Source organism: Mchenga conophoros, linkage group LG12, assembly GCF_057382185.1.
Source record: "Mchenga conophoros isolate Kocher_MC1m ecotype Shallow Benthic linkage group LG12, M_conophoros_male_GT1.1, whole genome shotgun sequence".
In the NCBI taxonomy this organism is placed as follows: Eukaryota; Metazoa; Chordata; class Actinopteri; order Cichliformes; family Cichlidae; genus Mchenga; species Mchenga conophoros.
Window position 1 is genome coordinate 3,275,854 of NC_140537.1, and position 25,650 is coordinate 3,301,503.

A 25,650-nucleotide genomic window follows, 5' to 3' on the forward strand; every position below is an offset into this window, starting at 1 on the left:
ACTTGAAACACTCGAGTGCTGCGCTTTTACAGCGTTATCAGTACGGTGGGCAGGACTCATGACGTCCTGCCCAGAGGGCCTGTGCCTGAACAGCACACTCATTGTTGACTACCAACATAGGACCTGACGCCATACCTCGTGACTCACCATCAGAAGGCTCGACGTCTGATGTGAAGGGATTACCTGAGGACCGGCCGGTCTAACGTTTGCAGATTAATAAACAGCGATTGTATATGTGTGTCTGTTCTCTTAAGAAAGGTTTCTCCTTGCTGTGAACTTGACCCAGTCTGATGCAACAGGATGCAAAAGGCAATTTGTGATCCCACTTTCTAAGTATAATCTTAGGCCAAAGAAGCCGCTCGTGACAGAGAGAGCAAATGTTTCCTTCAGTGAATAAAAGCTTCATCTCTGCCCTGTTTGATCTCTGCAGCTGCCGAGACTTCAAACTCTCCTTTCCCCGCAGTAACCGAGCCACGACTTCAGCTTTCTTTGCTTTCCCCCCCCCTCTTCTAGAAAGCCAAGACTTTTTATAATTCACTCTTTTACTTGAAACCACACCACCCCTCTCCATCTTCTTTTTCCATCTCCACCTGTTAAAGCCTTGCGTGCTTGACATATAGGTTCTGCACATATGTTTGATCTCGGTGAGAATATCAGCTCACGGCCTGAAATCGCACAGTGAAAACCAAACAGTCGTTCTGACTCAAAGCGCCTCCTTGCTGGCTGAACATGTAAGACTTTCAATTCATTTTCCAGCAGGTTGAAAGAGATGGAATCAGCAAAGGATCCTTGGAGCGAGAAATCGCTTCCCTGAAGATGAGCTTATGGTTTTACATCGGATGTTGTTGGTTTTTTTAAACGCCGCAAACTTAATAAATATGTAAAGTGTAAAAAAAAGACAGCAATTTGATTCTTGTTCTATTTGTGATTGTGGCATATAGCCAATCAGAGCAGCGACTCTACAGTGTGTCTCTTATGGCTTGTTAAGAGAGGTGGTGGTGTTGTGTGTGTTTGGGGTGTTACTGGCACTTCACAACTCGCACACAGAGAAAAGCGACACATGATTTTTGAAGCCTTTGAAACTGAAATATTCTTGATCCTTTTCCGCTACCTGGCCTGACTATAAATAAACACAGCGGAAATAACTTCGCGTCCCCACTTTACGGCCAAAAAAAAGTTTTAATTAGAGGATAATTTCTCTTGTTTACTGGCCTTGTGTCGTTATGTTCAGCAGTTTTTGGGGGGTTTCTTTGACAGTTGCTGAGAGGTGGTGGCTCTCTGTCTCTGCTGAGAAAAAAGCAGCAGACGGGTATTAATTGTCCTCTCATCCTATAATGATTCATCACAAAGTGAGAGGCAGGCAATAATGGCGAAACGCCAAAATCACATATGCGTGAAGCTATTTCTGACGGCAGGACTCTGATCAAAAAGCCTGGTTTTGAGTCCCATGGCTTTACGGGTTAATCAGTAATGTAAAGCACTCATTTCTCAGATCCACAGTAGACTAACATCTTGCTCATTGGCCTATTTTAGACTAAGAAGTAGGAAGAGTTCACAGTAAACACACGTATGTGAACCAAGGATCCCATTAAAAGCAGCCACTGAAATAGAGGTCTGCCTTTCTCCCTGCAACAAAGCTGCCTTCACCCCTCATAATCTCCCAAGAGTCTGGATTATGAGCAGCATAAGTTTATTTTGAGCCCCGAATAAAACGAACAGTTCATCTTACATCCACACCTACTCACAAGGAGAAGAGAGGAGTGGCTGAGTACAGCCTCCAACTTCCTCCCTGGGTTCAGTGAATGAATGGACGCTCTATTGGGCCTGGATGGTCTGTTGCTTCAGCCCACAGTGGAAAATATGACGACCCAGCAGCAGGTAGGAGAAAGAGGCCTTCTGGGACAGCATAGGTGGGAGGTCCAACCACTTTACACACAGTATGGGTTTGTAAAGACGAACTGACACGCACTGACTGTGGGGTTAAGGGTTCAGCTCATCTGAGTTTTGGGAACAAATTAAACTCAAACATTTTGCACAGTGTCTTTCCCGCTTAGTTGAAATGTGGTCACCACAACATATTTTACAAGCTTTTACAACAGCGTAGTCTACTTCTTAACTGGCCCAGAACTGAAACCCAGCATGAAAGCAAACAATTTAAAGATCTAACTTTCTGTAGAGAGAACCAAGGACTATGATTTTACACTTGATGCGATGCAGTGAGACGTTTTCTTACACAGCGGCAGAGTTCCATGTTAGTGCTCCACATTTTCAGCACCAATTCAAGGGTTTTTAACACTGCTGACAAATTAGCAGACAAGGTCACACAGAAACATGATAGTTACTGGTAGCTTTATTTGAGATGTCTTGTTTTATCTTTGGAAAACAAAACAAAACAGCAACTAGTGGCCAGTTATGCTGTGCTTATTTTTAAAGTTTAGTTTAGCTAGTAACCAGCTAGTCCTGCAGTCAGACAGAATCAAACTCCAGACTGCATCTGCCAACAACGGTCCCTCATCTGCTTTTGGAGACCCACGACGAGTTAGAAATGCGGAGAACCAGTTCATTGGTGTCTACGCTGAAAATCACAGAGGCTACCAGAGCAGAACAAAAGCGACCGTAAGCAGCTGCAGTCCGAGACGCTGGAGTCTGAGTCCTCCACAGGATGACAGACTCACTGGAGAGGAAGCAGATTATATGCTCCACTGTGAAGGCTATAAGTTAGAAATGCACACGTATGTACATGTGCACATATGCAGAAATAGAAACTAAATCTGTAGGAAACACTTACAGATACTTTTTAAACTTTGGCATTGAATACGCAAAAGTAAAAAGGGGGAGAAATGACAAAACTTGTGCTAAGAGATCTCCGTTTCACCATTTCGTGGGCTCTCTGTTTTTATTTGGATTTTTTTTTAAATCCATTTTTCACAGATGACACCACAGTGGAACTTTGACCTTAATTGCCGCCAAAAGATAAACAACCTGGAACAATATTTAAGTGAATTATTGCACGCCATCTCCCACAGTCATCCATCCGCAGCAAATTACCTGACTGAGACAGTGAAGGCATCGCTGTCTTCTACAACCTCTCTAAAGGTATACAGTCAACTTGTGAACGTTAATGTTTCTTTTCTGAAATCCACATACATTACCATTTGAAAGGTGGTCTGTGTCTCACTGCAAATGTGCAGAAAAATACACGAGTTTATAAATGTATTTATAGGAACCAAACAGCAGCCATTGTTCTCTTTTAGTGTAACACCGAACATGCAGTTTAGCAATATGTAACAAAACCCACATTCAGGCCCTTTGGTGCCCTGAAGCTCCTTCAGACAACAGGATCCCTCGGATGTCATGTTGGAGGTGTGACTCACAGAAAAGTTGGAAATTATAAAATTTTCTAGAGTCAGCTCATACAGTATGTGTTCTGATAGATTGCTACAACATTTGAAGAGGAAATGAATCACCGCATGCTTTTAAATCATTTCTAAGGAAGTACTACCAGCTGGTGCCAGGAGTTTGCAGACTGGATTGAACCAGCTATGAGCAACTATGTCTGTGCAGCAAGCTGCTCAACGCTAGTACTACAGTAGTCACTCAAACCAGCCAACAAATCACTACAGCAACACAGGCTGCAACCACCTTAAAGAAAACTAATTTGGTGGTTATGTCTTAAACTGGTCACTGCAGATGGCTGCCCCTCCCTAAACTTGGTTCCTCTGGAGGTTTGATCCTGTTAAAAAGGTGTTTTGTTTGTTTTTTATTTCCACTGTTGCCAAGTGTTTTTTTCTCATCGGGGCAACATCATTGTTGGGGATTTCACTGTTATCATAAAGTCCCAATATAAAGTCCTTGAGATGACTATTGTTATAATTTGGTACAATATAAATAAAGCTGAATTAAACTGAATCAATGGATACAATTTCTTCTTCTCACACTCTGCATGGCAACAGCAAGGTAAAACTGAACTCCACTCAATGCTGCAGACTAACTTTAGGCGGGTTTATCTTGCACCGCTTTCACGCTGCCGTAGATGGCGTTTCCATTATTCCTGGAGTCACCCATTCTAAATTTGTACACCTTTCTAATGCAGGCACTTTGGATAAAAGCAGCACATTAATGCTCTGGGAGAGTGCCTACATATTTGGCATTGGTGGCTCCAGAAATGTGTTGTTTTTTTTAAAAAAAACAAAAAAAACATCCATTAAATAGCAGATAAAATAAAATAAAGCAGCAGAATGCACTGATACAACGGGCAGAAAGAGTGGCGTAATCACTTAGCTGGGATTATGTGGAGTCAAGCATCCCATCCTGCAGGGATTAGTCATGGAAAACTAGGCCTTGCATTCACTGTCACCTTGCCATGACATCACACTTTGTTACAGCTGTGACAGGTCACACTTCACACTCACACACCCGCGGTTCCATCGCCAAAAAACCCACTAACAAGCTAAAGCCTCGGTTAAGCACCTTGCCCCCGGCGTGCCCCGGCATTGTGCGCGAACAGCTTGTTGTGTAAACTCCTGTTTGTTCGGTCTATTCAAGCTGTTAGGCGTCACAGGAGAAAACGTCAGCGCATCTTTGTGTCTAACTGGCTATATTTGGAGTGTGGCACAAAGCGAGGAGTACGCTGTGATTCTTCGTAACACTGAGTCAGCTTCTCTCCCAGTTTCAAACTCACCTTTGCCCTGTGGGGTCAATCTAGCAAAAGGCACACAGCCTCATGCCAACATGACTATACAGGGGATGTGTCACTGTTTCTAGCCTACTGTTATGGAGTTTTCAAATGGAAATCTGCTCCCTAAGCATGTTTTTTTTTCTTAGCTTGACTTTAAAGGACACAGCTGGTTGTTCCATACCTCATGTGTCTTTGCTCCAACAGACTCAACATACAGGGAGTGCAGAATTATTAGGCAAGTTGTGTTTTTGAGGAATAATGTTATTATTGAACAACAACCATGTTCTCAATGAACCCAAAAAACTCATTAATATCAAAGCTGAATGTTTTTGGAAGTAGTTTTTAGTTTGTTTTTAGTTTGAGCTATTTTAGGGGGATATCTGTGTGTGCAGGTGACTATTACTGTGCATAATTATTAGGCAACTTAACAAAAAACAAATATATACCCATTTCAATGATTTATTTTTACCAGTGAAACCAATATAACATCTCCACATTCACAAATAGACATTTCTGACATTCAAAAACAAAACAAAAACAAATCAGCGACCAATATAGCCACCTTTCTTTGCAAGGACACTCAAAAGCCTGCCATCCATGGATTCTGTCAGTGTTTTGATCTGTTCACCATCAACATTGCGTGCAGCAGCAACCACAGCCTCCCAGACACTGTTCAGAGAGGTGTACTGTTTTCCCTCCTTGTAAATCTCACATTTGATGATGGACCACAGGTTCTCAATGGGGTTCAGATCAGGTGAACAAGGAGGCCATGTCATTAGTTTTTCTTCTTTTATACCCTTTCTTGCCAGCCACGCTGTGGAGTACTTGGACGCGTGTGATGGAGCATTGTCCTGCATGAAAATCATGTTTTTCTTGAAGGATGCAGACTTCTTCCTGTACCACTGCTTGAAGAAGGTGTCTTCCAGAAACTGGCAGTAGGACTGGGAGTTGAGCTTGACTCCATCCTCAACCCGAAAAGGCCCCACAAGCTCATCTTTGATGATACCAGCCCAAACCAGTACTCCACCTCCACCTTGCTGGCGTCTGAGTCGGACTGGAGCTCTCTGCCCTTTACCAATCCAGCCACGGGCCCATCCATCTGGCCCATCAAGACTCACTCTCATTTCATCAGTCCATAAAACCTTAGAAAAACCAGTCTTGACGTTTCAGCTTGTGTGTCTTGTTCAGTGGTGGTCGTCTTTCAGCCTTTCTTACCTTGGCCATGTCTCTGAGTATTGCACACCTTGTGCTTTTGGGCACTCCAGTGATGTTGCAGCTCTGAAATATGGCCAAACTGGTGGCAAGTGGCATCTTGGCAGCTGCACGCTTGACTTTTCTCAGTTCATGGGCAGTTATTTTGCGCCTTGGTTTTTCCACACGCTTCTTGCGACCCTGTTGACTATTTTGAATGAAACGCTTGATTGTTCGATGATCACGCTTCAGAAGCTTTGCAATTTTGAGACTGCTGCATCCCTCTGCAAGATATCTCACTATTTTTGACTTTTCTGAGCCTGTCAAGTCCTTCTTTTGACCCATTTTGCCAAAGGAAAGGACGTTGCCTAATAATTATGCACACCTGATATAGGGTGTTGATGTCATTAGACCACACCCCTTCTCATTACAGAGATGCACATCACCTAATATGCTTAATTGGTAGTAGGCTTTCGAGCCTATACAGCTTGGAGTAAGACAACATGCATGAAGAGGATGATGTGGACAAAATACTCATTTGCCTAATAATTCTGCACTCCCTGTAAATACAGATCATAAAGGAATTGGAAGGATCCAACAACTGGCAGAAATTTGCCTGGTCTCCTCATCTGCTCTGTGCAGCTTAACGTAGCTTCTGTCAAAAGCAGTCTGGTCACATAGTTTTAGGGATGCAGAGCAGATTCCTGCTTCTGAGACAAGGCATCAGATAGTTCCAGTTGCAGCCTTTAATGCAACACGTGCCAACAGACAATCAGACAATTGACAATCCACTGTGTTTCGAATCAGCACCGACAGAGTAAGAACCATATTCGGATGAGACCGGCCGGAGGAGTACACACGTGGGCGATCGTGGCTCAAGAGTTAGGAGTTCGCCTTGTAATCGGAAGGTTGCCGGTTCGAGCCCCGGCTTGGACAGTCTCGGTCGTTGTGTCCTTGGGTGAGACGCTTCACCCGTTGCCTACTGGTGGTGGTCAGAGGGCCCGGTGGCGCCAGTGTCCGGCAGCCTCGCCTCTGTCAGTGCGCCCCAGGGTGGCTGTGGCTACAATGTAGCTTGCCATCGCCAGTGTGTGAATGTGTGTGTGAATGGGTGGATGACTGGATATGTAAAGCGCTTTGGGGTCCTTAGGGACTAGAAAAGCGCTATATAAATACAGGCCATTTACACGTGGTTAAAAACAGTATTTTTTTTATTCTTTTTAAAAAACAAAAAAACCAAAAACACTATATTGAAAAGTTACATTACAAATGAGAAACTTGGGCAGTGGGCATCAACAGCCCTCCCCTGTCCACACATCTGGCTCGTTTTACTTTACATCTGGTCGGATAACAGCTGACATTTTGATGTCAACTCCAAAACTGTGAAGTATGTTAGAGGTAGGAACACACACACACACACACACACACACACACACACACACACACACACACACACACACACACACACACACACACACACACACACACGATGATAACAATACTCTCACTGTCACCTGCAGTTACAAACTGTTCTAATTTTTACAAAAGGCAGCACTTCACTAATGGCAATCAATTATCTGTTTCAGTAGCAACAGTCATTAAAATGCATCACACCAGGCTCCGCTAAAGACACAGTAAGTGTTTTGAAACCAATATCATAATTTTAAATGAGGTTAGTGTAGAGCTTTGAAAATAAAAGCTATTATGCAACAGAAATAAGCATCCCAACCTAATACCTCCTGTAATGTTTTGTTTAAAACACGGAAAACAGCAAATGTAATTGTAGTAGCGATCTCTTTGTGCGTTTGTTTACGGTGTGCAGCTGTTACGTAATTCGTTAAACCCCTATCAGCAAACCTAATTTCCTGCCAATGACGCCAAATATTTGAACTGCTGCCTTGTGCCCGCTAGCAGGAATGAAATGTTTTGTGGCTTTGCAGCCATATTATTTTATTCATGCAGTGAAGTACGGGACAAAATGTTACAACAGCACCACATTTATTATTAAACCCTGCAAACTGGTGTCTAGTTTCTCCAGCTGCCACTGTAAACTCTCGTAATGCATACTGTGTGTGTGTAAATGTATAAGCTTCACTTGAGGCAGTACTGTGAAGGAGTGTTGGATCAGAAGTTATCCTGTGTAGATAAATATAGCTTTATATCTGGCAACACGGAGAAATGTGCTGCATCCAACATACACCCCTGTCCCCCTTTACAAGGGGGTATGTTGGATGTGTGGCACACATAGTGCAATAGCCTGTACAGCAGTCCCTGGAAGGGGGGACAAGCCTCCAGCACAGACCCAATCCTCATCTCCTGAGTCAGTATCCGGTGTTGGGGCAGGGCCTTTGCCAGCTGGGCCTTCATGTAAACCTCATTAGGCCTGGCATCAAAGGAAGTGGCAGCAACCAAGCAAGAGAGCTCCTGTAAGACACTCAATTTCCTGTAAAATGCAGCAGGTGTAACAGGAGAAAAGCAGACTGGTCTGCATTACAGGCTGACGAGGAAGCCGCTGATATTCAGATTGATTTAACCTGTTCTGTGTCACAGAAATGCTCCTGAATCAACAGCTGGTGCTTTCAATATTTTCCATCAAAGACATATATGATATATATATATGGTTTAACAGTCTAGTACAAACAATGAGCCAACCTGGGGGAAGGGGGGTCGTTCAGTAACCTCTCCACTTCTCTCACACAGACTGTGATGATCTCAACAGTCATTGCTAGAAGACACCACACGGTCTCCCCGCAGGGATCGCTCTGAAAGGAATAAGATCCCATTTCCTGTGATCTTTGTGGAAAAACCCTACAAGTCCACCACACCAGATAAGCAGTATTTTATAGCAAAGCTTGTGTAGACAAAGATTTTATAGCTTATTACTATGTGCCACAAAGCTCCAGTGATGTTTAAAATGTGCTAAAAACACAACAGTGAGCCACACGGGTGGACCTGGGCAGACGGCAGAAATCTAGTCTATATCAAGTCAGCTGCTCTGATGCTGCAAATACATGAAAGATTTAATGTGGATCAACCAGAGAGTCTAGCAGATGTCCTGTTATTACTCTGTTTTACACTGCTTTACATGAAACTGTGCTACAGCATTGTGGCTGCTATAACACCTCTAAGATTAGCCATTTTAAATGTAAGTCTTGCTAGACTAGGACTCATAGTAGCCTTTGCTAGAAACATGGAAATGCACACTCACACAGACATTAGTATCCTAATACAGTCAGATCAACTAATTGTGTTGATTTGGCTGAGACCAATTTGACCTCAGCCCACATTAAAAGATCACCGTGTGAATGTGAGCACATGCAGCTCTGAGAGCAAAAAGAGGCAGCCCTGATGCGCAGGAGTCATCAGCAGAGTCAGACTCCCCGTGCAAGTCCCAACCCATCTGTTTCATTCAGACGCAGCGGAGGAAGGTCACAGCCTCAGCTGATGATCACCGGTCAGACCTTATGCAAGCAAACAGGCCAAATCTAACAGCTCGTGATATCCCCTCAAAGTAAACGCCCACGTCAAGAGGCCGAAGAGTTCCGAGATTTATTAATGTTTGCACTCCCCTGTACTTGATGATGCATTTTGTCTGAGAGGGGGAAGAAAAGATAAAGTTCAGCAGAGCCGTTTGCTCTGGCTCTTGAGTTTGTACACATGGAAGTGTGATAAAAATGTCCTCCTGGATATGGCTTGAAGATAAGGGCTGGCAGCTGGCCAGCTCAGTCAGAGCACAAAATGCTTGTGTTTTTTTTTTCCAGTCTCGCAGCCAAGATAAACTCCTAAATGGTACCAGCAAGCAACAATTACAGAAAAATAAAGCAATCCCAGATCTGCCGTGCTGTTTCTGCTTTGTTTTGTTTGTTTATTCATGATGTTGAGTAGAAAGACAAAAAAAAAATGGGAAATGAAAAGAAACTATAACTGCTGATTGACAACTACCTGCCCATTAGCTGTGCTACTCGTGTCAATGAAGGAGCACTGTGCTCCAGTTACGTTGGGAAGTTAAAAATAGGCCTCGCTCAGTCACCACTTAGCCTGGCAATGTGGAGAACAGATTGCAAATGAGCGCAGTGAAGTGTTTGAATGGCAGCCCTTGTCGCCGGCTCTGCAAGCTTTGACGCACACACTGAATGTAAAGCAGCAACGCACACGAGCGATGGCTGAGCAGTAAACACGCTTGTCATGGATGAAGGGTCTGAACGCAGAGGTGCCCTGTGTGCTTACACTTTATTAGTACATTAATATTACGGCCTCTGAAGTTCCAAATCAGAGCTACAACTTTACCTCTGCTCTTCCCTCTGGGGGCACATCATACAGACTCGAACATTTAGCAGTGTGTGACAGCAGCTGAACATCCTAAAGGGACAAGTAACTGGTTACAGAGGAGTGAGTGTCTGATACAGCGGGGTGAACTGGTTATTCTGGGCTGTAGGTAATGTTACAAGTAAGCAGTGCAAACAACTGCATGTCTTTTACAGTAGACATGCAGTTGCGCGGCTATTCTGTTCACAAAGTAAGGAAGTAAATGGGAGCAAAAGCTCAACACGACGCCATTTTTTGCCTCCAACTGTGGCACACGTGAAGCTCCACCCTTAAAGAAATGATTAGGTCATGTCACTGCCTTCATAAACTTTCTCCACTGTGTAGTCTATAGAATATAATTAGCTTCAGCTTCATGCATAACCCATTAGAAGGAAGATCAATACTCTTGCTCATTCTGCCCCGTGCTTCATTAAGCATACCGCGAGGCATGATTTCAACGGGGCTTGAAAAATGTGTTGGCAGGACCAGCAAAGCTCTCAGCACCGCACGTCTGCTTTAACACACAGCCCTGCTTTCTCAGAGGTAAACAGGAGCACACGACCAACCCCGCGGGCCACAGAGACACGATTATATTAATGGGACACATAAAAGTGTCGACAGTCACATATAATAAGTCGTCATTTTTCCTGCAGGCTTGCTTAATGTTGCTGCTAATCATAGTTATTTGTGAGGGCACTTAATAGTTCCCAAATGATGTAGAGAGGAAAAGCACCATATTGGAGGTGGACGGATAAATCCAAATATTGACAGCATCGATACCGGTGCTGGTATTAAGTAAGTAAGTAAGTAAAATTTATTTATATAGCACATTTCACAGATAAAAATCACAAAGTGCTTTACAGTAAGATCAGACATACAAGTTAAAATTAATTAAATTAGTTAAAAGCCCGTTTGTATAAAAATGTCTTCAGCTGCTTTTTAAAGGAGTCAGTAGAGTCTAGACAGCGTAAAGACAACGGCAGAGAGTTCCACAGCCTAGGTGCCAGTGCCTGAAAAGCCCGATCCCCACGTGTTTTAAATCTAGTACGTGGGACCACCATCGATCCACTAAATTGTGTTGAATAAATAATTTTTGGGGAATAAAAAAAAAAAATGCACGAAAAACTGAAAGGTGTGTTTTGTTGTGTTAAGTATTAGTGTGGACACAGTGTGATGATTCATCTCATAAGCCATGACACACCGCCCCCCCCCCCCCCCCCCCCCATGTAAGCAGTACCTGCCCTTTCCTTACTTGGTATCAGCTCAATACCAAAATCAGCACTACCATGCGTGTCTTTGTCATTGTCACAAGGCACGAGGTTGTGCCAGTCTAGGATGTGTCCCATATCATTGCAGGCTCTACAAATGTCCACATATGGTGCTGATATCTGTGAACTGTAATGTCAAGCAGTATGCACACTTTCATATTATACTGCATAGTCCATCATTGTCACACGAGCAGGCTCTGGAAAACAACAGCTGAAATGTGTGCAAATATGCAGCTAGCATTATCTTTCCATTTAAGAGTGTTTAAATATTAATATTTAAACACTTAATTTTTTTGTTCAGATTCTGCAGTTGTACATACAATGCTTTGTTTTGTTTTAGGTCATCTACTGCACATGCAGTCTATAGGAGTCCTTTATGCTTGTTGGGGTAACAGAAGAAGGTGTTGTGAGATTTTACAGACTGCGGACAATGGCGACAGACCTGTTTGTCAAAGTCTACAGGTCTAGCATAATGACGGGCTCCTAAAACCATGAGACAGGTGCTCAGATTTGTATTAGCAATGGTCTAAAAATATCACTTTGTGGGACTCTATAGTGTCAGCAGGAGGCTGATGCACAGAAGCTGGTTGTTGTTTTTTTGTTTTTTTTCCTCTTTAGTTCAGTTCTGCATATCCGTGTCCTCTCATTCCAGCTGTCACCACACCTCAACCCATGTCACATGAAGGCGGGCTTCCCGGGCAGCTGTTGTCACGCTCCCTGTCACCCCACCTGCTGAGAGGAAAACCTTTTTTTCCAGCCGCTACAGACGGAACGGCAACTCTTCGCCCATCACTATCCGAGCTGAACCGACGTGTTTCCTGACATCTAAGCTACGTTTGCATGCTTACTTAGGGAGGTGTGTGTGGGAGTTAAGGCAGCTGTACTACTGCTGTTTCTGCACTAACCTAAACAATTGTTCATGCTGTTGGTGTTTCTTTTAGACAGGTGTAGTTTGTGACTGTGATTTCCACTCCTCCTCCTCCTCCTCCTCCGTTCTTGGGTAGCTATTCATTTGGGCTTTCAATCCAATCTGTCACAACATTGCGGACGGCATTTATGGCTCCCTGGTTGGTCATCTCTCTGTTTACTGTGCTCAGACTCAAAAACAGGGCCAGTAGTAGCCATCTCAAGCCAAACGCGCTGCTTTAAGAAGGACTCAGAAGTGAGAAACATGCAAGAAATGTGAATACATATGGATAATAAAACGAGAGGAATAAAAAAACCCAAAATGAAACACTGCATTTCAAGAAATACATATGCAATAGAAGCTCTCCTTTTTAAAAAAAAAAGCCCACGAAAACTTTGTTCGGAGAGTAAAATGCGACAGACGTCTCGAGGGAAGAACTGAAACTCACTAATAACATTCTGCACACACTCTCAGGGGGAGCTTCTCAGTTTGCAGCACCCAGCACATTAGTGCAGGCAGGAATATGCTTATAGGGACGAGAAAACGCCAGGGCCTGTCACAGAGAAGCTCTGCAACCCTGAATGATTTCATTAACATGGAGCAAGACAGATATGGCAAGGCGGGCTAAACCCACAAGCACATATCGCAGGGACTGTAACCTGCCACAGAGAGATGACAAAAACACATGCGTCCCCTCAGAAAGGCGGCGTCTCCACAAACCAAAGTGGACATTCAATCGTGGCATCGTGGGGGGGAGTGAAAGACGTGAAGAAACTTGTGAAAGATGTTTGTGGAGCACTCTGGACTGTGAAGCTGACTTCGCTCGAATCACGGCAAAGACTTTAGGTGGGTAAAATGTTTGAGAGGTCAATATACAAAAAGAACGCACATTTGCACTGGACGTTATTGTCACAAAACACACGGTGGACGAGGATATGCAGGATCAGAATGTGAATTGAATTAAGGAGAGCAGTGCGTACAGAGCTGAGTACGGCCTCGTACAAAGATCGATAAAACAAACTACTTGATATTCACAGATTATGCCTGTCTGATATTCAGTGATGCTAAAAGCCAGCGTCCTCATGAGAATAATGCAGAGAGACACATTACTGCTGAATTATTGAGCTTCTGTGGTGAAACTGCTACAGAAGTATTTTAATTGCACGTAAGGTGAGAAGCAGAGAGAATACTTCACTTTGGTCAAATTGGCTCCACACTGACAGATGCTGTAACTCGCACAATACACAGCTGGAGCCCACACTGGTAAGGATTTACCCCCAGGGCCACATTCAGAGAAAACATCTCTAGCTGTTGCTGTAAGACAGATTCAAACAGAAATGTTTTCATACATAACAATAGAAGAAAATCTTCCTATCATCTTGCGGGTGCGGCCAGATTAAAGCAGGCGATCAGGAACATGAACTGTAGTAAAGTAGCTCTCCTGTGCTCCATGTTTCTCTGTGTAGATTTGAATCCTCTCTGTGTTCTGGGAGACTAACACTAACATCAATTAAACAGTTTTGTTTTGTTTTTTGATCCTTCTTGATAAAGTTGTCAGCGTACGCTCGGGTCAGCAGAGAAATGTAGCCACAGTTATAAAAGTGCAAAAATGTCTGCAGAGGCAAAGTAGGAGATAAACAGAAGGGACGAATTCAGTGGATCAGTGAACTCGCCACACACAATAGGGCAGCTGAGTGTGAGCGCACAATTTGCTCAATTTTCAAGTGAGGTCATGCTTTAAAACCAGCTGCACGAGCTGATAAATGACATCTTTTTAGTTTCAAAGAGACATGAGGGGTACTTCCCACAATATGACCTGCACAGGCCGTCCGCTCTGTGTCCTCCTCAGTCATGCTGGTTACCATCATTGCTGCAGAAGCAGACCAACATAATGCTAATGCATAGGAGGCATAGCTTAAACTTCTATCCACAGCACATGGGGTATGCTTCTTTTTGGGACAATCACTTCTTTAGTTTAGTTTGTTTTCAGGACCAAAACCATCTGGTAGAATTAGAAAAAGATCAGTTTTAGCCAGAGGGCTTAAATACATCACAATGTTTAGCTGTTATTTTCTAGAGTTATGAGTCTCAGCCAACATGATATGTGATTAATTGTATGAAAAGGCAAACAAGCATTCAAGAACATAAATTACAAATGAAAAACCAGCACATATTTAGATACATACTAGTGCTGTCAGCGTTAATCTCGTTAAAATGACGTTAACGCGTTAGCGCCGTGCAGCCCCACGCACGGGGCGATCCGCGCTAACTCGCTAACGGAGATTTGCCACGTTAGTGCGGTTATGACATTAACGTCATTTTAACGAGATTAACGCTGACAGCACTAATACATACATATTTAGGTAGATGCACTTTCTCATATTTAATCACCAACTATTTGAAATTTTTAATAAAAAAATATTCTAATGTAAGTAATAAGGTGGGAATGTTTTGTGGTTAGATAAGAACCACAGAAATGAAGGCATTACTTTAAATACATACATTCTGATCAACAAGGACGAGCTTTAAGGGTTTCAAGCAGTGCAAGCAGAAAAACATTTAAACCGAGAACACCACACGTGTCAGTCTAGACATGGCAATCAGCCCTGGCCCTTGATGGAAGGACGGCTTTCCTGTCAACGGGAACGCTTTTTAAACAATTTAATTTAATTGTGTTAATTTAAAGGATTAGCCGGATTTGGACAAGCGGCTAATACTTCTACAGCCGTTTAATCAGGACTTTAGCAATTATTCACACTGCTAGGAATGCACACGGTGGTAGTAGCAATGGGGACAGGGTTGGGCGCAACATACTTTGAGAGCAACAAAGTCTGTTGTTTACGTCAGCTCTAATCACACGCTTTGAGGCTGCAGTGCAGCCAGGTCACGGAATTAGATCCCTGCCACGCGCAGGTCAGATTAAAACTCCAAGTAAGATCCTAATTTGAAGTAAAATGCCTCCAAGCGCCGACATCAAAGTCGCGCATTAATTTCTTTGGCTTGCTCTGTTGACATTAATGGTTTTACCAAATAGATCAGGCTCTCAAGTTGGATCACTTTGACGCCCTGCAAGACAAGAGGCAAAACAAAGAGAAAACGTCCTACACCCTGAAAGATAAGGTGGGACAGGATTAAGCTCCGGTGGGCCTCCAAGTTCAGTTAGCAACTCCCACTATCCCGAGTTAGCGTTTCTCGCTGCTGTTCTCAAAATCTTTCTAACACAGCACATTTATAATGCTGTTTACAATGATAGCAGTGGCAGATATACCACTAGAAAGTCAGAGCTTAGAGAGTGAGCATATCCTCAAAATACGTTTTAAAAATGCACAGAACAGCTGAACAGCACCGACACAAGCACCAAAACCTGCAGATACAAAACAGATGATCCACTTTGCTGTTCTGAACGGGGAGTGCTTACTGCTCAATAATGACATCATGTGCCCAGCTCAACTGTTATGATGTCGCAATGTAAAAAAAAAAAAGATTATATCAATTGAATGACACACTGAAGTTTCTCTGGTCTGTACCACTGAACTTCCCCCAAAACAAGATGAGTGAGAAGTGAAATATTTTCTGTGCACAGACGCTGAGTCAAACTTCCTGTCCTTGTTTTTCGGTTGAAAGAGCCATGACTGCATCAGCTGTGCATGTACACGACAGAAAGAAATGCAGACTTTTCTCCAGAATTGTTCCAAAGAAAACAAACCAACAGAGGAAATCCACAGCTCTGAGCTGGCCCACTGTTCAACACTGGACAGTTGCGCGCACCGTCTCTGTCACAAATATGTCAACAACTTCCTTTCGAGAGATCGTGAGCATTAATTCCCTCCACTTTTTTGATTTTCTGTCACGTTGTGCACTAAAAATAGAAGTGCATCAGCGGGTTTCTTTATTGTTTTCAGAAACAGCAGCTATAACAGTATAAAACTATATAACAGTAGCTATAAAAAAAAGCACAAGTCGACTGCACAGTCTCTGAGCTGTAAAAACGATCCTCCAGGTTTAAACTGTGGTAATATGTAATAGCATGAAAAACAAGAAGGACTGTATTTGCCCGTTTGTTTGAATGCTAGAAGGACATCATAAAATATGAGAATGTACAAATCAGGTCTTGACGGGATAACGCTATAAAAGTTAGAAACAAAACTATGACATTCATTTTTTATGCCAGGCTTGTAATTTTTTGTTTACAGGTCTTTCTGAACAAGGACACTTTTATATGCTTGCAAATGCATTTTGGACATGAAATATGAATCGAATGCTACCTGTGTATGAACTGCCCAGAGTGGTGTGAAATAAGAGCATGTGACAGACATGGCAGGACAACGCTGCCTCTGTGGCGAGCTACAAAGGGAATGTACACAAGCTTCGCACAGGTGATCATGGCTCAAGACTGACAGCGTCAGAGACAAGAGTGAATGAGTACAAGTGCAAGTTTATGCATTAGATCTGGGATTACCTTAGTTCAGGCAGGAAGGCAGAAAATTCAAGCTCCAGTGCTGCTCAGCTGATCTAAACTGAACTGCTGCAAACCACTTTGCAACCCAACTCAAGTCTAGCTGCCTCAATGTCATATCAATGTCCAGCTATAGTTCTGTGCTGTGGTCTGGCTGCTGCTCTTCCTGCTTCTGTCTTCCATGTATGCACATCCAAGGACGAGGAGGATGAGGAGGAAAAATAATAATCTTCCTCTGATTTTTTTTGTTGTAAAACTGGCTGGCTGTAACACAAAAATCACGCTACACCGACACACTGTCATCTTTTAAGCTGATATGATGGGATACTTGTTCACAAGCTGCTACAACATTAGGATTTATTTTTCTGTCAACCTTGCACGTGCGAATCCAGCATCCAGCATGCTCCCGGACCATTTTTTCTCTCTCATTACCAGATCCAGGGGTGCTAAAAGCTCGACTTAGTTGGTTGCTCGGTGCTACGCAGGCGGTTTACAGCAGCGGGCATTAAAATGTTTTACTAACAGCTCCCCGCTGTGTGTGGAAACAACCCTGACAAGAGCAGTGAAAGTGAACTACACAGCATAACTGTAGCGCAAGAAGCTTATGGTGGGGCTTTGAAAGTGAAAAGTTGAGATAATTATCTGTAGATGAAAGATAAAAGTAACACCTTCCACATTCACATCCTGTCTCCTATTTTAGAATAGTTTCAAATAAGCAATAAGAAATTACATCAAACTTCTGCACTAGCTTTAAGTAGATGTGTGAAGTGGTCTTTACACAGATATGCATAGAAATGATATCTGGTCTTTTTGGCTGTGGCAACTTATTTCAACAGATTTTTATAGGTGGCAAAGCGGCATAATAATGGAGCCTATCGGCTGAGCTCCCCAGATGTATTAGACGTGAACCGTTACACACCAGGTGCCTCAGCTCACTACACTTTCTCAGAAAGCTGTTGTGTCTAGCGTGTTAAGATGCAAAGTTCTGCTGTGAGTTATTAAGAGTCAAGGTCTCTCTCCCTGACAAAACAACAGGAGGGGAAAACAGGGTGGAGAAACCCGAGGAGGGAGAGGCTGGAGGTCTAAATTGATCCCACATGTTCCCCGAGAGGAGACTTTCCAGGAGGCCTGGGCTTGTTCAGCTGGTGGGAGGGCACAGAAGCACACAGCAAACTCTGAGAGCACCTCAGTGCACTTTCCCGCACTTTTCGCCCACACACTGCTGTGCGCCGAGTCCACATGGATCCATTTAGCTCAACTACGGCATCACAAGGCACAATTTACTCTTTTTGGCTCCACAAAGTTACTGCTTCAGAGAAACCAAAGGCACTTTAAATAGACACGGAGGAAGAAAAAAGTCACGAGCTGCGGTGGGAAGCAAGAAGAATCTAAAAAGTTCCATCCAACCATATTGATCTGGAAAACTTAAAGGCGCTCCCTCACTCGTTTTCATGCCGTGTTACATTTGTGTGATTCAAACATTTTATATAAAAGACTACATGAGAAAATCAAATAAATGCCCACGAGTTCAGAGTTTGGCCTGATTTAAAGAACAAAGATTGGAGCTCACCATGTGTTAGGAAATCTAGGAGCATGTTATTTTATGAAAAACACCTCCCTCTACAGATTAAGGTGCTTAAACTTTGATGGCAAACCAAACTAATAATAAAAAAAGTCAACACAAAGCTTTTAAAGAGCTGAATTAAACTGTATTTTGAGTTCTTTAATGCTGTTTAACAAGCTTAAATAAATACACAAAACTTATTGCAAAGCTGGCCCAAATCACAAAAGCCCACCCTCACTCTAAAGCTTAACTTGATCCGTTTGTGTGACGCGCAGAGTGGTCAGTTGCTCAAAGACTCGTGGTACAGTGTCCCTAACGAGAAACAACTAACATTACTTTGAGGGGACAACACAGCTGAACATAGCTTGGCTTGACAGACATGGCAGATATATGATGTTTCCCTGCCACAGAGGAAAGCACTGGTTTATGTTTGTGTGGAGGGTATCTTGGTTGTAGCTGTTTGCTAATTGTAAGGCAGAACTCCCTCAGTAACTATCAGCATATTCATTCCACGACAAAAGAAACGTGTGAGATGAATACTTTGCAGGGCAGTGCTACAGCTCTCTTCTTGTCCACCTGCACCTTCAGGGTCACATACATTCAGATAAAAATACAAACAAACTGAAAAAACTAAAAATCCAGTTTGATAAAAAGGAGAATTCAGTGCACTTTCATTTTGAAACAACTGCAGTATAGTTTCCACTGACAATAAAAACCAGTGCCCACCGTGTTTTAAATAGTTTTCCTTTGTCAAACAAACTGGAATGTCACATGAAATAGAAAATCAAGTGTGGTTCTCAACCTTGCTTAGAGCCTGCACTGTGAAAATTGTGCAGTTTTGTGCTCGAGACAAACACAGCTGAGCTGGTCTTAAGATTCCTGCTCATTTTGACCGTTATCAGATCAAGATGTACATCTGAAAGTCACATTGATGGTCCTGTTATTGTCAGCAGCTGAAAATATTTTAGAGATGGCGTCCAGATTCAGGTGATGGAGTGGCAACTGAGCGTCGAGCAGAGAAGCACCGGCGGTCCATCCAAGCTCTGCTCGCATTTACGCTCAACACGATGCACAAAACCTATGCAATAGATCAAAGTCGTGACAGGTGCAACAACCGCGCCAAGCTCGATCTCACTTACATTCCTACTGACTTTTGTAGGCACAATAACCATGAACCATTAAAAATAAAATTATGTGGGGCAAATTACAAATGCTAATGACGAAGAAAGTAATTGATACTCTGTGGACACCAGCACAGTCTCGCCGACCTAAATAACACTTAATTTTTTTTATTTTTTTACAACAAGTGCTGTTGCACACCGTTTACATTCTCCCTTGAAACAAAGAGCACATTCACCAAAACCAGTGTGGCTGTAATGAGCTAATATGAGCCACTGCAGTTTAGTTTCTGCCACATACAGATGAAAATAAATAAATAACAAAGCTGTTGGACTTAAATAGAAATGATCTCAGGCTGAAGCTCCATGACGGCATCAAAGACGCAGCCTTTCAAAGGAGTTTTGATTCTTTTCTCTCTTTTTTTTCCATCAAATGAAGACATTTAGGGTGTGGGGACATCACACAGGGCCACGGCTGTTTGCAAGTGTAAATACTTCCCAGTCAACACAGTCCTTCACTCTGACTTAAGTCTGGTGTTTCAGGAAAAAAGGGACTATCTTTTGACTTCCATGTGGAGTAGCTGCTGCAGCCGCTTTGAGGCTGTGGGGAGCTGCAGAAGTAGGAAACTGGTCAATCTGTAATAATATTCCCGGCTGGGAAAAATGCCATGTGGTAAACCATAGACCACAATAAGAATGATAGTTAATCACAAGCTACCACACGGACTAAAGACATACTGTTACAAGCTATCAGAGTGTAATGTGAGGAGAGACGTCTCAGGTGAGTTTTATTTTACTCTTTAAAAATTAATTTAAGTGAAATGTGGCCCCTTCTGTCACCCTAACTACCTTCTGAGAGCGGATGTGACACAGCCCTGCACTGCACCTGTCAATCTCCAAGCCCTCACTCCAAGGTGCTGATAGATGAGGACCTACAGAGGAAATTACAGTGTTATCTAATCAGACAAAGCCACACTGAACTGATCTGCTACTGCTTTTACAGCAGCTCTCTACAAACCACGAGGCTGCACCGCATGGACTTTATGAATAGGCCGAGGGGATGTTTAAGCCCCGGGGAGTCTGCACGTCTTGCAGCTGCTTTTAGCGTTGTTAAGATTATCAAAACTTCATCCTCTGTGTAACACGAGGACAAGATTGCGTCTTATCCAGCCGGGCTGAGGGACTGAAACCTAAAGCAGAGATAGCGTGCGAGGACAGAATAGTTCACCGAATACGGGCAGGACCCAGGGGTTAGGGTAGGACTTGTAAAGAAGGTGAGCCCTTCCCTGTGAGGTCGGAGCACCAGGCTAAGCTGCAGGCAGGAGAAATCAAGAAAGTTTTTTTCAGTAGAAAGTAGCTGAAGATGGATCCTGATGAACTTGACTTACAAGTTGAAATCTGCTACTCCTGTGGGAATCAGGGAACATTTTTGTAAAAGCTCACTGGGCTCAAATGTGCAACCATGTTGTGAAGTACACATCAGGGAGGCTTAGCTTCTCTAGTTTTTAAGATTTGATAGATGCTTGTTCATAAGCGCAGACATGGAAAGAGCCATTAGGCCAGCGGGTAGTTTCCTTCTTCTGAGACATGCTCTGCCCTTGAGACAGCTCGAACTTGACCAAGTGTCCTCGATCGTCTATTTAAATAAACAAACTAAACCCAAATCAGTCCCAGCGTCATATGAGCAATATTTAAAGCAGGCCAAGATAGTCTGGCAACCGAGCATAAACAAGACAAGACCAAGAGTTGATTTAACTACAGTCAAACCCACTTCGCCTCGAAGCCAGTAAGGTCACACGCAAGGAAGGCAAATGAGCTCCAACAAACACGAATACAAAGCGGTGAAACATTAATGATTACAAGTTATTTTACTGATCCCCTCGAAAAAACAGACAGCAGCAACTGAGCAGACAGAAAACACACCCAGGATGAGGTGGAGGAAACATTCAGTTGTGCTTTCAGTGATTCAGTGTTACACAGAAAAGCTGAAACACCTGATGAAACAGAACCAAAGTTTCCCGAAACTCAGCAGCGATCTTGGATTGGATCCAGTTAGTTGGGTTGAAGCACGCAGCCTATCAATGGGAGGACACCAGTCATTTTCACTTCAGTGATCACTGGGACATTAAACGTGCACGACTCCATAGTGAAGCGGGTTCATGTCAGAAAGGGCCTCAAGTTAAAACTCTGCCACGTCAATCAAGCAAAGCTACCCACTGTGGCGCCCCCTTGTGGTGAGGAAGCAGGCGAAAATAGCTTTTAGAAATGGCTTTAAAAGGCAAACAAATTTGTGGCAAATATAAGGCGTGCAAGACTTTTCCCGCAAGTTTTAGTTTTACAATGCACGGTCACAGTTTCATAATATCACGAGATGACGGGTGATTAATGCTGATTGGATCTTTGGGATGGTGGGTCTTTAGTATTTCTGAATTCTCTCCTAGATCCTTCAAGATTGTTTGAGTGCCACATCTTCTCCTTAAATAATGTCTGTGCCAGTTTACATTTTTTAAATTGAAGGAACAGACTAACTACATTGTAGCTGCAAGAGACCATGATATGTCAGGTAAATTCAGAAACTCGAATCATGACATGCAAGCTAACCATTAGCACTGTAGAGTGGGCGTGTCCTTAGTTAGACTAATCTCAACTTTGAGGCTGGCTTAATGATGTGTTCCACATTAATTCAGAAGTCAGGATCTTTGAGTTCCCAGTTGGAATTTTTGTTGGAATGCCCCCTCAACTTGGATTTCTCTCTGGGGAAGTCGGAGCAGCCCCACCAACCCTTGGATTGTAGAAAAACTGTAGAACTTTAAATCTGTCCTGCTACTGTTGTGGATTTGTGACTTCCACAAAGATAAGCCACACAGACCAGGCTCTATCCATGAACGTGCTGCAGTAGTGTGCTTTTCCTTTCCTCCTTCTAGCCCTTTCTAGACCCTCTATAGACTAATCTGCACTCTCTTCGCCACCATGTCAAAAATACCCTTAAAAATCTTCACAAGCACCTCTTAATGAAACACAAGCATTCAGCAGGTAGAGAATGAAGTTGGATTCACTGAAACAACGGCGAAAAAGAGGAAATGTGTGGAATTTGAAGATTAGTGTGCAGCTCTGGTCTCAATCCCGGTGATGTTCAGCCTCCAACCATCACTACTGACCACCTCTCTCATAAATCACCTCCACACGGCAAGCACTGCAGAGCGTAAGCCTCGTCCAGACGATCAACGCCTGTTTTTCAACACATCTCCACGCCTGCTCTAACATGTTAACTATTAGACTTGGAAACTAACAGTCTTATTTCCAGGACATCCATATGGCATATGGTCAAGGTCAGTGATTAGACTGAAAAAATACTGAAAAGGTACAGCCATACAAAGCTGGGACACATTTAGACACAGTAACAGGACTAAGCACCACAGATTAGGCTGCGATGATGACGATGATGCGATGGCTAAACCGTGACTAAAAATCCTAATTTATTGCCAGTATTTTTTGTGATGAGTCGTGGTCATGGTGTGAGGCTGTATAAATAATTCTGTACTAACATGTTCTAATTCAGTCTCAGTGGGAAACACAAACTGTCAGGCGTCAGTAAGCCAAACACAGTAACACACCACGGACACTCCAGTTGCCCATATGACACCAAGCGGTTTGCTGGCAGCAGTAAGACCTTTAGCTCACTGAGGCCCGGGAATAAAAAAAGATTTGTGTCCCTGGCTAGCTGCATCTACATGTGTGCATCAGGGACTGATGTAGTTCTTAAGTTTTAACTCCAGACTGCTGTAGTTTATGGATGTTTGCACTTTGGAGTCCGTAAATATGCATTAGATAAAAACTAGAAGCGTGTCTTTTCGCAAGGCTAGACTGAATTCAAAATAATGAAATAATGGACTCTGTGTGTGTCTGAGAATGAGGAGGCATGGCCTAGTTTGGACGTGTACCGCTCCCCAGGGGGGTTCCATTATACACGAGTCAATTCTTAGGGCCTTTTCCTGGCAAATGAAGGTAACATAAAGTAAAGCCTAATCCTCACCCTTTAACCATCTGCTAGGGGTAAACCTTAAAGTATAGAGTGACATGAACACCAGCAAAAGACGGACTAATAATGCTCTTAAAAGATCTGTTGGAGGGGGACATTCTGATTTCTCATATGAAATCACAAAACACTGACTCTGTTTCAGGACTTGTAAATCAGACCATTTGTTTATGCAAAGCCCCAGACAGTACACCAGGCAGAGTTGGGATTTTTAATGACACAGCCCACAAGCACCATATGTTTCCTTTAGTCTCAGCCAATGACCTGACAGCAAGAGAGAGAGAGAGAGAGAGAGAGAGAGCAAAAACCACTCAGGGTGCAGATGAAGCATGTACTGTCCAGGTGGACACAAGTAATTCACACTGCGAAGACCGAAAAAGAAAAAAGAAAAAGCATCCTGTGCAGTTTTAATGTGAAAAGGCTACATTTGTATGTCTAAACTGAAATCAGTTCTAATGCTGCTGAATGAATCATCTCTACAGCCAGCGTGTCTCCTATTGGCAGCTGTGGCATACAGCAAAACCTCCCTCTGCTGAAGGGTGAGGAATCCCATTCAGCAGTTTTTTACTCTTTAGCAGACCATCCAAGATGGAAGCTGGGCAAGCTATCCCTCTATAGGTCAGAGGTCCCCAAAATGAATTTCAAACCCACGCCCTCGGGGTATTTTGCAGATGTGAGATGGAGCTGATGCTGATTCCATTGATAATCCATTCGCCTGAGGCTTACCACTTGAGGGGGAATGAATGAGGGAGGGATGGTGATTCAGAGACACACCACTCTCCCTGCTCTTATCGGAGCTTCTTACAGCATCAGTTTTGACTTCCAGATGTAGGGAGTATGGGACATTCCTTTTCCAGGGTGGGGTGATCATTGACAGACAAGGTGATAATGTAGCAGATGAACCACTGTCAGCTTCCATGAAACCATGGAAAAATTCTGGAAAACTGATTTTACTGTGCCTTCTTTTTTAGCCCATACCTCCAGTTTCTCCTAAAGGAAAACCTGTGTGAGTGTGGATGCAGGACGCATTAACGGTAGATGTAACGAGCCCCACTGCTGCATGACTACACTTTCTTTTCTGTACCTCTTATCACTGTTTTTACCGCTGATCCACTGCAACCATTAAAAAAAAAATATGTGTCAATAACTGCCTCTGGCTTTTCTTTAAAGGGAAGTGTTTGCGGCCTAAACCGCGGTCTCCTCCACGATCATTAGCCCTGTTAAACTTGCAAGGCTCATTGGAAGTTTGCCTTGCAGGCTTTGCAGCTGAATGGCGTGTCCGAGGTTGCACAGAGAGCTGCTTTTTTCATTGCATCTCAGCAGTAGGGGATTGTCTTTATAAAACCCACTTATCCCACCTATGTGACTCTATCCACCCGTGCAAACTTCCAGCCCCTATCCACCCTGTGTCCGTGTCAATCTGAGGGAAGCGCACAGTTTGTAAAAGGAAAAAAAGAGAAAGAAGGAAAGAAAAAAAATCCCTGCACACACGAATGAGATCAAGAGGAAGCAATGTGCAAACTTACGTGAAAACGAAAAATAAAGTGGTCGATCCCACCAGGAGTGTGGCAGCAGTGGACACTGGGATGTATTTGGTGGGTTTAAATCTCTTTCCAACGCTGTTGGGCATTCTGTAATTTCCACATTCCTTAATTATTTATTCCGATTGGAGTCGCATGTAGAGAAGAAGAAGAAAAGGGAGCTCCAGTGTGGTGTGTGAATGTGCCTCTCTATGGCCGTGAAAGGTACACGCAGTCCGTGCTCGCTATCGCTGAAGCTGCATAGATCCTGAGACAGAGGCAGTAATACACAGAGCCTGTGAAAGCCTGGAAATCCCACCCTTACAATCCAGCCCACTGCTGAGGTCACTGAACCGCTCGAAAAGGTGGAGCCTCGGTGCAAACCCGGCAAGCGTCTTAATCAGAACCAATTGCAAGGAAACATATTTGCGCAAATTCTTTCTCATCATTTTTTTTTCACCCACGAGATTTTGCTGATACGCAGTAAAATCCGCTTTCCTCGAAAACGCTCACGCTTCACCTCAATCTGCTGTATCTTTCATTAATTTAATGCAAACCCGTGTGTTAAAGTTTAGGGAGAGGACGCTGCACGGTGCAGGTGGCTCTCACC

General features: G+C 43.4%; 1 protein-coding gene across 1 annotated transcript in view; it reads right to left on the reverse strand.

Moving 5' to 3' along the window:
* Positions 1-25,618, reverse strand: part of zdhhc8b (zDHHC palmitoyltransferase 8b) — a 61,963-nt gene extending 36,345 nt beyond the window's left edge. Inside the window, exon 1 of the mRNA XM_085293322.1 lies at positions 25,047-25,618. Within this exon, the coding sequence (XP_085149448.1) occupies positions 25,047-25,150 (104 nt within the window). The 5' untranslated portion in view covers positions 25,151-25,618. The remainder of the gene's footprint in view (positions 1-25,046) is intronic.
* Positions 25,619-25,650: the final 32 nt, after the last annotated feature.